This window comes from Diadema setosum, chromosome 12 (assembly GCF_964275005.1).
Source record: "Diadema setosum chromosome 12, eeDiaSeto1, whole genome shotgun sequence".
NCBI lineage: Eukaryota > Metazoa > Echinodermata > Echinoidea > Diadematoida > Diadematidae > Diadema > Diadema setosum.
In genome coordinates this window covers 18,387,305-18,402,338 of record NC_092696.1, presented here as the reverse complement: position 1 = coordinate 18,402,338, position 15,034 = coordinate 18,387,305, and the positions used below count along the sequence as shown (strand labels likewise).

The 15,034-nt window shown below is 35.6% G+C and overlaps 1 protein-coding gene across 1 annotated transcript; it reads right to left on the bottom strand.

The window, feature by feature from the left end:
* Positions 1–7,983: 7,983 nt before the first annotated feature.
* LOC140235990 (uncharacterized) lies at positions 7,984–11,692 on the bottom strand. The gene is made up of 2 exons (XM_072315976.1): positions 11,135–11,692; positions 7,984–10,360 (listed from the first exon to the last, which is right to left on the bottom strand). The coding sequence occupies exons 1-2, from the start codon at positions 11,306–11,308 to the stop codon at positions 9,323–9,325; spliced, it is 1,212 nt and encodes a 403-aa protein (XP_072172077.1). The 5' UTR covers positions 11,309–11,692; the 3' UTR covers positions 7,984–9,322.
* Positions 11,693–15,034: the final 3,342 nt, after the last annotated feature.

Genomic DNA, 15,034 nt, shown 5'->3' with positions numbered 1-15,034 from the left:
ATGATCAGTACAAATGTAACTTGTTGTCTTTGTTAGGAGTAAACGTTAATGACACACGTAATGGATAACAATATTATTATCAGTTGCTTCAGCACGTAATTAATTGCTAATTAACTTCTTTTTCCTTTATATGCAACAGAATATCTTATTGATAACTATCTAAGAATAGCACATTTAATCTAAGCAGTAAAAAAAAAAATCGTCAAGAGTCTTAGTGTCCATTATACGGGATTTTGACGAAAAGCAATAATACTTTTTGTTTTTGTTAAGAGTTCAAGTTCATGATACGCATATTTTATTATACTTAAGTATGTGACCCTGCATCATAAAACCAACAAAAAGTCGTCAGACATGGAATTTTAGTTAAGGGCAGATTCTTAAAGAGCAGACTCTAAGCTTTAAAAGTGACGTATACCTCAATTCAAATTGACTCCCCTATAAACTAAACTGAAGACTAAGAAGACAGCACACACTCTGAAAACGTGTGAACTGAAAAAAGAAAAAAAGAAAAAAAGAGGCTCTGAAGTACGGGGTCTATTCAAGCGCTTAATCTTTACCAAGCCGTGCTAGCTGTGCAGTGAAAGGGACAAAACACATGTTGTAAATAACCGGAGCAACAGCAATGAAGGAATTATCAGATTATACGCTGCAATTGAGCATGATCTACACAGCTCTCCCCCCCCCCCCCCCCCGTCACCCGGATGGTGGTGTAGTGGTGTAAACCGCCATGGAAACATTGTATTATAAGGAACGAGGAAAAGAAAAGTGACAACTAAAAAATTATTAAATGTACAATCTAGATTCTTAAGCAGTCCACTGGTCCTGTTTCGTAAATCTTTGTAAGTAAGTGTTGCAAACTTGGATAAGTATAGAAAACATGAATATAGAAGGCCAGGAAGGATTATTATATTCTTGTTGGAAGGAAGAGGTATCATACCGAGAACGTCGTGTTATAATTGAGTATCTGAATATAAGAACGACCCAAGTCCATGGAAGACCATTTCGAGTAAACTTAAAAAAACTTCATATCTTTTTTATTTGTCCAATAATATTCTATTTAACTGTGATGGGAAGGCAACATTGTATATGCAAATTTATTATGACAATTAACATTTACAGTAATTGTGGAGAGGCCATTTTGTGTGATGGACTTGGGTCGTTCTTTGAATCATATTATGGACTTGGGTCGTTCTTTGATTCATATACATGATATTCTGCTATAGAGATGAGAGAAGGACGAGAGAGGGCGCTATAATATGAATGTAAGAATGACCCAAGTCCTTCATTCTTACATTCATATAAGATTTAACTCATTTATTTCAGGCACTTCTGGGGGTAATTAGGATTTATCATTTATACACAATTTCCCATGTCAAACTGAATTTGGCCAAAAATTGGACTTGGGCCGTTCTTATATTCAATTGTAAGAACTGTTAGTTTTTGTTTGTTAATATAATCAAGTTCATAAATAGATGATAAATAGACGTCGATGTATCTGGTATACAATCAGCAACACATTGAATAAGCATAATTATTTACATAAATTATGTGACCGTGGATCACAAAACCAATAGAAAATCGCTCAGCTGCTTGCTTTTGCGTGAGGACTCCACAAAGGTGAAATGGGTCAAACAATATGCTGATTCAATATTGAGTTTGTCACATTTTCTGAAAAAGCTGTCCTTCTTTCATCATAAAATGAATGGGAAAGTGTTTTTCAGCAATTTTTCTACAACTTTTTTGGTAGAGCAGTGTGATCAGATATGTCTTACAGGCCCCTTGTTTATTTCTTGAAAATCCTTTGCACACTCTTCACTTTAAACTCTTATATCTTTTGAAAGGATAATGCTACTGCTTTGGAAGTTGGCGTTAAGCATGGACGGAATGTGTTAATAGAGCATGATTACTTTCAGCTTAATCTGATAATCCCTTCAATGGAGTCGCTACAGTGGTTTACATCCTGTTTTTGTCCCATTCATCGCACTGCAGCTATCACGGCTAGGTAAAGATTAAGTGCGTGAATAGACTCCAGAGCCTCTTTTCTCAGTTCACCCTTTTGTCGAGTGTGTGTTTCTTTCCAAATATTTAGATAGGTTAGAAGAATCCATTTGATTTTAATTATACATCATTCTGCGTTCTTTTGAATCTAAAATATTAGCTTCAATATACAGACAAGCGAATGAAACAAATCAGGCAACGAATTTTAACAAAGACTAATGACTGAAAAATGTGACAGATGAAGAGTTCAAGAGTAATTGGAATTAATCGAGTTTTTACTCGAACTTCTCACATTATGATGCCTTACAAAAACGTTATTTCGTAAAATAAAACTTGTACACAATTCAAAGGTTGTGATGTAAAACATATTTGATGGGACGTGCATGAGGTACAGCTACATCATTCTTGTCATTGTAGGTCAGGCATTGAATATTTGCTCATGAAGATTACGAACAACACATTCAAAGACGTAGTATAGTTACTGGCAAGAACTTACTGCTTCTAAGAAATCACCAGTAAATAGTGACTGCATTGGAAGACTATTCATTATGATGAATATTGGGATGAATATTGGGACATCAACATAACGGATCAAAATTAACACAATACAGTAAATGACGAGAATTATTTTCATCTCTATGACTACCGCGCAATGCATGAATAGCAATTTAATGTACACTACAACTAAATATTTATTGGAGTATGCATAGATAATGCTTGTTTACAATCAGAGTTACGAAATCGAGCGATGATGAAAATGGAAGCAAGCTGCTGGAGTGGCTCTGGCTGGTCAGACATGATAAATCGGTATTACGGAATCGTGAACATTTATAGCGCCATCTATAGCAATAGGCCTTATAGTGTTAATGGTACATGGCGTATGACTATACGTTCTCTGATAAAGTCATCTTGACCTTCAAAACCTCAACCCTATAAAGCCCCTGGCCAGCTATTTTGACACCTTCCAGGCCCAGGGGGAGGGGGGGGGGGGGGGAGGCACATTGCTCTCCCAATAGCTTGTTTACTATTTGATTTATCGCCGTCATATTTGGCACATGGGTAAAATGACCCAACATCTGATATATTTCTCAAGGCCACCTGTTACGGGCGGTTTTTACATGTACCAAAATATTAAAAAAAAAAAAAAAAATACATAGAAAACATGCTAAAATATTTTTTTTAAAATATATTTCTTTATTCCCAATGTATATTTTTTTCATCATTTTTATATTTGTCTCAAAGAAAAAGCAAGTCAACCTTCACTATGATGGTTAAAGACCAACACATTGGGGTGCTATTGTATATATATATATATTATTATGATGAATAGCCTGTAGTATCATGTCTTTATATCATCAGTCTGTAAACTCAAAATTCCAATATCATGGAAGTATAAAATGTGAAACCGCTCTCTCTCTCTCTCTCTCTCTCTCTCTCTATATATATATATATATATATATATATATATATGTATATATATATATATATATGAAGGGTTTGTTTGCAAAAACCGATAAGTCCATTTTTGAAGATTTTGAAGTGAGATCTCTCTCATAAAGTACAAAATAATACCTTTTAAATGATATATTGGTTACTACATATAAAGCTATATTTTTGAAGATATGGTCAAAAGAAGCAAAAATTTTCTTATTATTCTCTTTATTTTTCTTGACCTTTAATCGCAAATATCTCCATTTGGCAAATATGGACTTATCGGTTTTTGCAAACAAACTCTTCATATATATATATATATATATATATATATATATATAAATATAAATATATATGATAAAGATATGATACTACAGGTATAACTTGTGTAAAAATGAAACAAAATGAAAGGCTAGTCTTTGAAAATGCTGTGTTTTCATATCTATTGTTTGATGCCTATGTCATTATTATTACCTATTATACTTGTATATGTATAATATCATACATATTTGCATAACTGTATTGTGCATAAATTTACACTGTATATCAACATCAATAAAATTTATGGTAATCGGTAAAATGTATTGTGCCAATACCCAAAACTGTACACGGCTTCTACCATGTATACAAATTCATTAAAAGCTCAGCAGTATCCTTGCAATACACACACATGCGCGCGCGCACACACAAACACACACAAACACACAAGCGCTTATCCTTTCTATAATTCAGTGTCATGATCGGACGAAAATAATGTATTTTGAGTTGATCAAAGCAGAACATAGTACAGTGTATCTCTAGGGCCTACATGAATCAATACTGTGAACGTCTTGTGAACAATTAGGGAAATATCCTTTCGATACTGCTCTTTTTCTCCGATGAGACTGAGGCGTTGCCAGAAAATCGAGTTGCAATCGATTCCAAATTTGCAATCAATTGCAAGACTTGCGATTGATTACGTGCAAACCAATAGAGATACACACAAATATACCAAAATGAAATACATGAAAACTAGATAAGATCATATACCTGGTTTTACACCAAAATAATTTGATTCACTGTCCTGAATTGCTAATGTAATGGTGTTCTCAGTTTTTATTCTATAGCAATTGATGTTTATAAAATACATAGTACAGTGTAGGCCTAAATCACTGCAAGTGATCACATATGGAAGTACTTCTTTGGAAATTCTTTATCAAGAGAGTGATATATATGCATTATTATTGCGACAACTTCACACAATAATATACACAGCTCGAAAGGAAGGTATTCTCCAGGACTTTAAGTTTGATTTTGTGTTACAAAAATTTTAAAATTTAAGTATAAAGTGTGAAACTCAAAGTGTACCATACAATTACAGCATGGGCAGCGTGTGAATGAAATGTTTCAAACATGAGTTACAGTTATAATAAGATTATTTTTCATAAGATAAAACATTAAATAAAACGTAATTATTCATGAGTCCAACACTTCAATAGAACTGTCGTTCATGCCAACAAGAAATGTAATTTTGATTTGTTACTATAATCTGTCTTATGATGAATAAGACTAATTTGCAGTGTACATGTAGTTTTCATACGTGTACATTGTCATCCAGTGTATACTACAGCATTGCATCGCCATTATAACTAAAGCTATTTATGCCTACAGTGTACATTTTCCTCTCAAATACATTCAACATGCCAATTGAAGAAATGAAAGTTTCTATTATAATAAAATTGCATAAAATTCAGCCAATATGATCATTGCTTTGAGTCAATCAAATGCAAGTAGAATGACTGTACAATGTAAGCACTGTACAATTTAATCAACATTTTGTCAATAAGACAAAGGAGTGATGATACATGTATGTTCCACAATGATTACTGAAGTATGTATGCAGTACAGTGTAATCCAATTTCAAATGACCAGTGGTTTACATTGCGAGGGCCTTGAGATGTATTTGGGCAATTCCATGAGATTGGTGTCATGGGGTGAAAAAATAAATTGTTTCGTTGAAACTTGCCACCTATTTTATTTTGTTCAGTATACGTCTAGGCATGTGGAACAGCCATTTCTTACACTAATATACCTCCAGAATGGTAGATATTACACTTTAAAGTCAAATTACATTTTCATTGAGAATTACATTGAAAATGTACTTGAATGTTTGAGTTGAATCCATAGAATATAAAAGAATGGTATGTAATTGATTTGTTGATTTTTATGATGTATTGGGTATCAGTTACTAGTTGTCAGTGAGGAAAAAATGATCCGTATTCCCATGAATTGGTAGAATGCATACTGCCAAACTGCTAAAACTAATGTAACGTGAGTAACGAAAATACTCAAATAGTTTCATATCTTAATATTCCCTTGGATTTAAAAAGTGCCAATGGAAATTCTCTTCATACTGCCTTTACCTAATATGAAAAATGGTGAAAGAGTTGTGTCCATGCAGTTGTATTATAATGAGAGAGGTTCAAAAATTGTAACGTGAGTAACAATGTAACGTGAGTAACAAGGGTGTAACGTGAGTAACGACCAAAAAATCACGAAATACAAATATATTTCTACACCAATGACAGCAAAAATTTTTTGTGTGAATTGAGTAAGCTGAGGGAGCATAAAGAGAGTATGGTCTTGTGAATAACCTTACATGGCCTTGCTTGAATTGGTTGTTATCTAATAGGCTAAACAATTGCTATTCAAAGAAAATCTTGATTGGCAAACTAGACAAACCAGATGTGGCTAATAATCGTGGAAATTGTATTTTTTGGGTTAAGTTCTAAGCCTTACATTATATCTTTTCAGATATCAGCTATGGATAACTTTAAATCCCTTTTAGAGCCAGCTTGATCTTTTTTTAATGCTTAAGGTTGTAATTTGTACAATTTTGGGAATTGTTTAGTGGAGCAGTCATAAGACAATGGGAATTAATGTTGCATCTCGATGCAATTTACAAATGAATTGTAAGCATAATAGGTTTACATAACAAAAATCTGTATATATCTGATGTAACTTTGAGCAAGAGTTGGCATTGTCTCTTTTTACAATGCCATTTTTATTTATTTATTTTTTTTTTTGAGTTGGGGGGGGGGGGGGTTAACAATAATCATTTTCTGGCAGCTGGTAAATACACATACATGTGTGTTTAAGACATTTACAAGAATATTCGATGTTACAGCTTTTTATACATTATTCTCTGGGATTATCAACCCCATATAATGACAATTGCTTAACTACAGTAACTTACTCAAAGTTGGAATTCACCACTACCAGAAGATACAAGAATATTTTTGGGTTAAGAGGTAGATCAGTTAAGACTGTACATAGCAGGGCTGCCAAACTAGAGTGAAAATTTGGGGTGAAGTGTAAGCAAGCCACTAATCGAAGTGACAGTGGTGGGGAGGGGGTTGGGGATGGTGTGGAAGGGGGTTGTCTCCTCTCCCCCCTTTTCACTGGAGTGAACTTCATCAATTTTGCATTTTAACTGGTGGATTTGGTGCATACTCTAGTAAAGATTTCAACACATGCCATAGAGAAAATTTGCCTGTGGGAAAATCTGAAAAGTTTGGGCTTGGGCATAATTGCATGTTCAGATAATCAGGGATTTTAGGGACATCACTTTTTTTTTTCTTTTTACATGCTGTTTTGGGGGTTAAGTGTGAGAATTCTTTTATCAGAGATAGTTGATACATGTATTTGATGAATTGCGTGAGTTTAATGCTAATTGCGCAAGAGTTGGCAGCCCTGACATAGAGTGGAAAGTCCACACTTGGAACAGTAGTTGGATGTAATTTGTAGACATATGTACTGTACACATTTCTAAAGTAGTTTACAATTTATGAAATCAAATGTTTCACTCATGATTAAAATGACTTACATTTAAGTTCCTGTGAAAGGGAATAGAAGGATAATATTTTAATTCACTGCATAAACTAGTATCTACTACTTTATATTTTCTTGCATTCGGTTTATAGTGGTTACTCGGACTCTGAAAAGTAAAGTATGTGGAATATAGGACCGTATGATAGTGGGAAAAGTATGAAAGAGTGACAATATTGCTTTATTTTAGGGATAAAATATCTGTAGAGGTTAGATACATCAAAAGCATTTAGTTTCCAGCTAATTCTCGTGGTCAGTTATGTGGTAGTGATTATGAGCTAATATGTAACGTGAGTAACGTGTAACGTGAGTAACGACAATTTTGCTATCGCTGTCAAATATTTCCAATGCTCTCAAAATTTTGACCCCCTATATTTGAGTACCCCAACATGAGTTATATAAATCATACAACAGTTGTTTGAAATACTGCCCAGTATGAGGACACTTTTTGAATAAAGGCATGTTGGCTTTTTATGTCGTCCCAAAAAATGTAACGTGAGTAACGAAAGTATTTTGTCTTTATTTCTGGTATGGATGCGGTTAGTAAAATTCTATTAATATTGCATGGTAGACTAAGGACTTGTGCATCTATTGTGCAACAGAGAGTATGTCAAACCTTCCAGTATAAAAAATATGACAATTACAATATGCAGAAACGCCTAAAAAGTGTAACGTGAGTAACGTGGAATTGCCCATTTAGGTTTATTGCACTGTATCAAAACTGTCACACACATATATACAATGTAGCATCTCCTCACCCTCTTTCGAAACACTGTTTTTCTCTTCACTAAATGGCGCTGGACAAGAGCAGTAAAAACGTGCAAAATACAGTACGCTGTAATCAACTGTAATAATTGACAATATTGACAATACATAATAGTCATTTTTTTTTCCATACACATGCATATATAAACAATAATTATATACCAAATAAAGATGAGCTGATGAAGCATCCAGGCTCGGACATGAGGAAAGCATTTACAGAATTACACAGTAAGTCAAGATGCAGCTTGATTCAATTTTGGAGGAAAGTAGCTTAAACTTGCAATCTAGGTGGCTACGGAATTTATCAATTTTTGAGGAATAAATGAATTTCATATTTCTTCTGCAAAACACTGATCAATACAGTGGCGGATCCAGAGGGGGCACATCCCCCCTCTTTGTTATTGAAACAAAAGAAATAAAAAGATGAAACCCTGAAGCAGCACCAGAAATATTGTTTGCACCCCCCCCCCCTTAACGGAATTTCTGGATCCACCCCTATAATACATTAAAGGCTTTTTACATCATTGTAATCTTATGCAGTGCAATACACTTAAAAAGTTTATTATGGTGTACCGTAGTGTATCAACGTTTATTCTTGAAAGGAAATTGAAACATGGAAGTGAACTTCTGAACTTTGAGAATATCTTTCTCATTAAAATTACTAAATCTGGATTTAGGGGATGTCTGGGCATTTCCACTTTTTATTGTAAGTTTGAAAAAAAAAAAAAGAAGACCTGTACAAATGTACAACAGCAGCATGCAGTGTACAGTCTTTATTGTTTATGTACATATGTACTGTATGTCTAGAAAACTCTGAGCTTGTCATCATATTGACGAAAGACATAAAGTCTATACATAATCTCTACATTGTACAAAGTAGAACACACGCACTCTCTGAGCAATACTCATAATGATGAAAATGATTACTATAAAAGTACAAATATGTATTCATATTCAAAGACATGTAAGCATTTTGATATTTTGATTGGCACTTCAGGTGAACATATAATAAATATTGATACTTTTTTTTGGGGGGGGGAAATAATTAATAATTTGCAGTTTTGAGCATCACAGCAGATATTCACTCGAAAAGTGTTTTCATTTATTCAGTTACTTTTTGTGTGTGAATTCAGACTCATTAACCATAAATTAATATAATCCTTTATAAGAGCTTTAATACATATTTGCTACAAATTACAACTTGTACACATTACAGTGTATCTTGGCAGTAACTCTCAACAAGGCATCACCTACTGTACTGTCAAAGAAACCATCTGCGGAAGCTTCGAGTTTGCAGTGCCAGGAAGAACCGAGATGCCACTGTGGGTGTTCGTTCTGATCTAGTCCTGAGACCAGTACACGCAGGGTCTTTGGCAGTTCTGTGCTGACAGACTGTGCAGCCAATAATTGGGTACCTATAGTCAACAGTAGTACATTGTTCACAAAACTTTCCCACATTCACAGTACAGTAGCTATCAGTCCCATAAATTATGTTGCTCCAGCTTACATAGCAATCACTGGTGGCTCCGCCACTGTTCCTCATGTTGGTCTCCTCCACAAATGTGCACTTATCGAAGATTCGTTCGAGATCTTCATCACTGACCACATCATCATCTGTTCTGTCTATGAGTTCACTTTCCTTATGTGTCTTTTCTGTTTCTTCTTCGTCATGCTCATTCCTACATTCATAATTGGTTATTTCTCTGCATTTTTCCAGCTGCTCATTCATGCTCTCTTCAGTTGCCACGGAAATGCCTTTATCCTCTGCTTCTCTCGTCTCCTCCCTCTCAACTTGTGAGACATGTTCTGTCACATTTAATGCCATCTGTTCCTCCTTCGCTTCATCTTCATCCTCCTTGTCCTTGTTTTCTCCTGCATCTTCCTTTTTCTCTTCTTCCTTTTTCTGTTCTTCTTCTTCCCCTTCGTTTTCATCTCTTTCAATATGACATCTCTCAGGATGAAGCCTTGCATATTTTGGATTGGGGTAAAAATAGGGATAACCATCGATGTCCTTCCCCGCGAGTGACCTGGCAACATTCTCTTCAAATTCCTCCGGCTCTATGTCGGGAGTGATGATGGAGCACAGAGGATCCTCGATGTTGGGATTGTACAGAAGGAACAGAAGGCCCAGAATAACATCCTCAAGGGTGCTTTCCGGGGTCCACAGTTCATCTAGGAGGTTCAGACACACGTCGCCATCTGACTGTGCAATTGTGTCGATGTTGGGGTGGTAGATACCCGTTTTGCATGTGATCTTTGGTGCAGTTTCCGGGTAGTCGCCATCGTTCAGAGTGTCAATCTGCATAAAAACACAACAGGAAAGTATTCAAAGGTCTTGCTTAAATGGTACCTGCATGGATTGCAGAACAAGTGCAGTGCTGATAGAACAAACTCCTCCTGCCCTATTCTGCATCATGTCTTTGTAAAAAAATGATCACTGCATTATAGTATTCATGATAAAATATGTGAAATGTTATTCTTTCCTAATTAAATCAATTTCCACTGTAAGTATTCCTGCTTATTGGATTGAAGCTCTTACATAAAGTTTTGTATGCTTTCATTTAAAGTTGTCATGCAATACACATTTTGTGATGCAGGGCAAGTCTTGTTTGCCTATTGACCGAAAGATCGGTCTGTATCTGGTCATCGGGATACATGTGCATCCGTACATTGTATGTTCTACGGAGACTGCGTCTGGCTTCATGGATCCCCTCCTATATGGAGGAGAGCAATAACGTCAAAAAAATAAAAGACTCCTCCGGACAGACGGATCTTTCTGTCTAGTTTGCCTACGGTACACTTTTGTATGCTAGCTTGCCTGTCATGCATCTCAGCAAAACTTCCCTTGTCTGCCTAACATTTCTTAAAGAGACATTTTGAATTTACCGGACTCTGACCAGTGCTGACCATGTTCATACTTATCATACTGTAGTATTTCTACACATTAATACATATTTGCAAGATTCCACCCTTATTGTCATAATAAAAAATATTTTAAAAATGTGCAATGTAGTTTTATGAAATGTTTATGGAGAGAAATGCATCATGAATCAGTGTGAATTGCCCGGCTTACCTCAAATTCAAATTCTGCATCCTTGTAGTAACCGTCATTGGGTTCAATCAGGACACGAAACCAGCTGAGTGATTCTTCGTCCCACTCTGTTACAGTTGCCTGTCCATCAGAAAATTTCTTGATGTGTTTCATCAAGGAATGGAACTCCTTGGCAAGAGAATTTCCCCCCGCCATCTTGGCTTGCGAACAGGTAGCTAATTTGTGAGTGCTTTTCAAGCTACAGCTAAGAAGGTGAAGTCCTCATTCCCGAGCAACAAGACGTGTTTTATTCCACTGTCAGCACCTTGGATGATTGTACATTTAGTTTGTCGCCTGGTTCTCGAATTCTCTCAAGTCAGTCTATGTTATGTACTTGTAGTACTGTACTGTCTGTACAGTGTAGCTCATGTCATCGTGATCATGCGATGTTCCCAGTGATGCCAGTCAGGATCCGCACTGCTGCTTCCGTCATCGTGCTGCTGTTACATCCATGGATAGGCAAAGGATCTGATGGTTGGTGTCCACAAATCGCTCGTTTTTAACTGTTTCTGAAGCTAACAGCCTGGCTTGCACTATGTGTCATCATCCGTTTTCGTTCACTGTAAGTAGACCCTGCATGATGCACGAGACATGTCACTAACTACGTCCACCAACTGCATGCCTCGGCAGGCTGTAAACATATTGCACAATCACATCGCAAGCGTCTACACTGTGCAGCTGCAGCATATTATGCAGAGCCTGTGTGTATAATCGTAGTCTAATTACATACAACAGTTGATAATTATTGAAGGCCGTTCTTCTTGACTTTATCACGTACAAAGTTTCATTAAACTAATGAGGAGTATGGAGATTCTATATGTCCAGAATCATACGAAGCTACTTTGAAATAATAAAATGTTGACATATTTTACAACAAAGTACGTGATTAAAAGAAGTATTTATAGTAAATGATCTTCATAGCACCTTGGTGATAGGCTAAGCCTTGTTCCTTTTCGCGAGATTGCATCACACGTGTTGTTATTCCATGTAGTTGTTGTTGCTTTTCCCTTTCTCTCAAATTTCTCGTTTTCTCTGCAGGAAAGAAAAGAATAGGCAGGGAGGTGGTCCCACCTCCCTGGTGTAGGTGTACTCTAACAATAATCACCAATCCACAAACCAGAGTCTTTACTTTCCATCAAGTCAACAGGTATTATTGTTGTCATTAGGCCCAAGTTTGCTTTACCCCGAGATAGATCTTACGGCAAAATGAGTCGCTGTCGCTAATATTGTAAATTGTTATATTTAAAATGTTGTCGACATTATTCAGCACAGAACATTATTCATTATATGCACATAATCATAGACAAATGCATGTGAAATCATGGGCTGCAGAAAACATTTGTCGTTGACAGAGGACAACGGATGAAATAACGAACTATAAAAGCAATAAAATGTATAATTAGTTCTTTATTTGTTTTATTTTGTGTATCATAGTCCTATGTATGTTTCATAACCATTAATAGGCCTACACACACACACACACACACACACACACACACACACACACACATAGGCCTTAATCGAGGGCGTCAGTGTAGGCCTTTATCATCAGCCGTAGATAACTTTTTAAACATTCAGTGTTTTTTTGTTTTTTTTTTTCCCCTCAATGTTGTTAAGCGAGTGATCATGTATGTGATGGATTATCAATTAGTGACTGTCTGGGACGGTGTGTGTGTGTGTGGGGGGGGGGGGTGGGAGGGATAGGCCCTATATCCACAGGACATCAGGGGGTTTGCAACCGATCACTGTATTCAATAGAAATCGCCTTTAAACCAGTAAAACGAGGAATGTTTGCGTGCATTTAAATTTCGCGAATTTCCAGAGAGATAAGATTCTCGAATATACATGTACGATTGCCCATGAAAGAAGAACTTGAAAGACATGGTAAACAGTTACATAATGGGCTCCCTCTATGATATCATTAGAAGACTCGCGCTGTTTGATAGGCCTAGCCCGCCACTAAACAGTAATACATTTTATTCTCGCAAGAAGTTTTATGGTGGAAATTTTCGTTGGTACGATGTATAGTATAAAGGCAAGTGACGTTTATACCGTGCACTATTTTAGTTTCACGAATCTTGCCATGGCTCTTCTGGAACAAGCAAAAAAAAAATAAAAATAAATACACAAATAAAAACATAAGTAAATAAATAAATAAAACAGAGTCCTAGTGACGGATCCTGAGGGGAGCAACCGGCGCACGCCCTCCCCCTTTATTTTTGTTAAGAACAAACGAAATAAAAAAAAAAAAAAATGAAATGAAACCTGGAACCCGAGTGGCACCAGAAATATTACTTGCGCCCCCCTTTACAGAATTGAAGGGGTCGGTGCATTATGGTGCTAACCCACACAATGTTCATTTTGAGATAATCGCTTTTGAAAGTTTGAAAAAATCCATAAATCAGGTTAATGACTCGAGAAGGCCTATTTTTTCGTATATGAACATTTACATACTCAAGATTGAATAGTGTCTTGGGGAAATTTACTACCCTGTTATTTTGGTGGATTCAAGAGGATTTTTCAAGTCACATTTTGAATTTGTGGCTTAGCACTTTATTGCAGCCAAATCCGTCGTGTATACAAATACTCTTTATTTTTTGAAAACTCACAAAATATCAATATCTGTTCGCTAAAAATGGAAAATTAATGTAATATCTGAGTTTTTCTCCTTTGTGACGTGAAATTAAAATAAGATATACTTGTTTTTAACTGTCTGTATTGTATATAATCTGTGTGAATTATGAAGACAAACTTTGCATATATTTCAGACGCACACACGCGCACAGGATCAATCATTGTACACAGTCATAAAGACATCTTGAAATGTGGATATTAAACAATTTCAACAATTCAACTTTTAAAAGAAAAAGCATTCAGTGTCATACAACATAATAATATGATTTGTTGGGGGGAGGGGGGAGGGGTTATATCTCATTGAGGATTTTACATCTTCCGTGTACCTAAAAGCAGGGAAAGAGTCCCTTCTTCAGCATTATGCATATAACGCATTTTAAATTTACGGTATCTAGATCAGAGAAAATAAAGTAAAATGGTAGATATCAACATTATTCCAGAGATTATCATGTCTTTTGTTAAAGGGAATAAAATACCATAGATTAGACATTAGGGCCTTGTTTAGCTAGATTGGTTTTCTTATTTAGGGTATCGAAATCACCAATAGTACTCTAAAATCCTTCTTTGTATGACAACGAATTTACAAAAAAAAAAATAGTGTTGCATGAGAATTATGACTGTACATGCCTCAAAGAATCCTCCTCCTCCATGTTCGTTAGTAAATGCAGGCTGTGTGAAATTATGCAGGAAAGTTCTTATAAAATGAATGACTAACTCTTAATGGCCAAAAATCCATGAAAAGAACAGTTTTAAAAATTGGGAAAAATCTCTTTCGAAGTCTGAACACTTACAGATTTCGTATATTTGGACAGACCATACATGCTGAAATCCAATGTGCCGAATAAGACCAAAGTAGTCTACGTATTATACCAAGTTGGTGTGTTTATACACATACATTTTACCCCATATGCACGTTTTCAGACTACATTTGGATCTTGAAGATCATTTAGGAACAAGAAAAAAAAATTTTCTTATGTCAAAGCTGTTACGGTGACAAAACATACACGAAAAAGTGAAAACTATATATGCTTTCAATAGTTTTATCAATCGCAAATCTCCAAATTAATTTGAAGGAAACTTTCTTTTTTGTAAATTAATCTTGAAAACAACCCTGTGAAAAAAAAAATAACTCTGAAATTTGTAACAGAATACAGCAAATACATTTTCTTTCCAACATGGAGACTTCTTCATAAAAATGCATGATAAATACCGAGTTTAAAGGGTAAATTCAGTAGTGGAAAAAAGGGA

Bases quoted from the DNA above. Each gene is read 5' to 3' on its own strand.
- LOC140235990 (XM_072315976.1), bottom strand. From the start codon at position 11,308: ATGGCGGGGGGAAATTCTCTTGCCAAGGAGTTCCATTCCTTGATGAAA. The intron at 10,361-11,134 runs GTAAGCCGGGCA...GTTTTTATGCAG, and splicing joins ATGCAGAATTTGAATTTGAG to ATTGACACTCTGAACGATGG.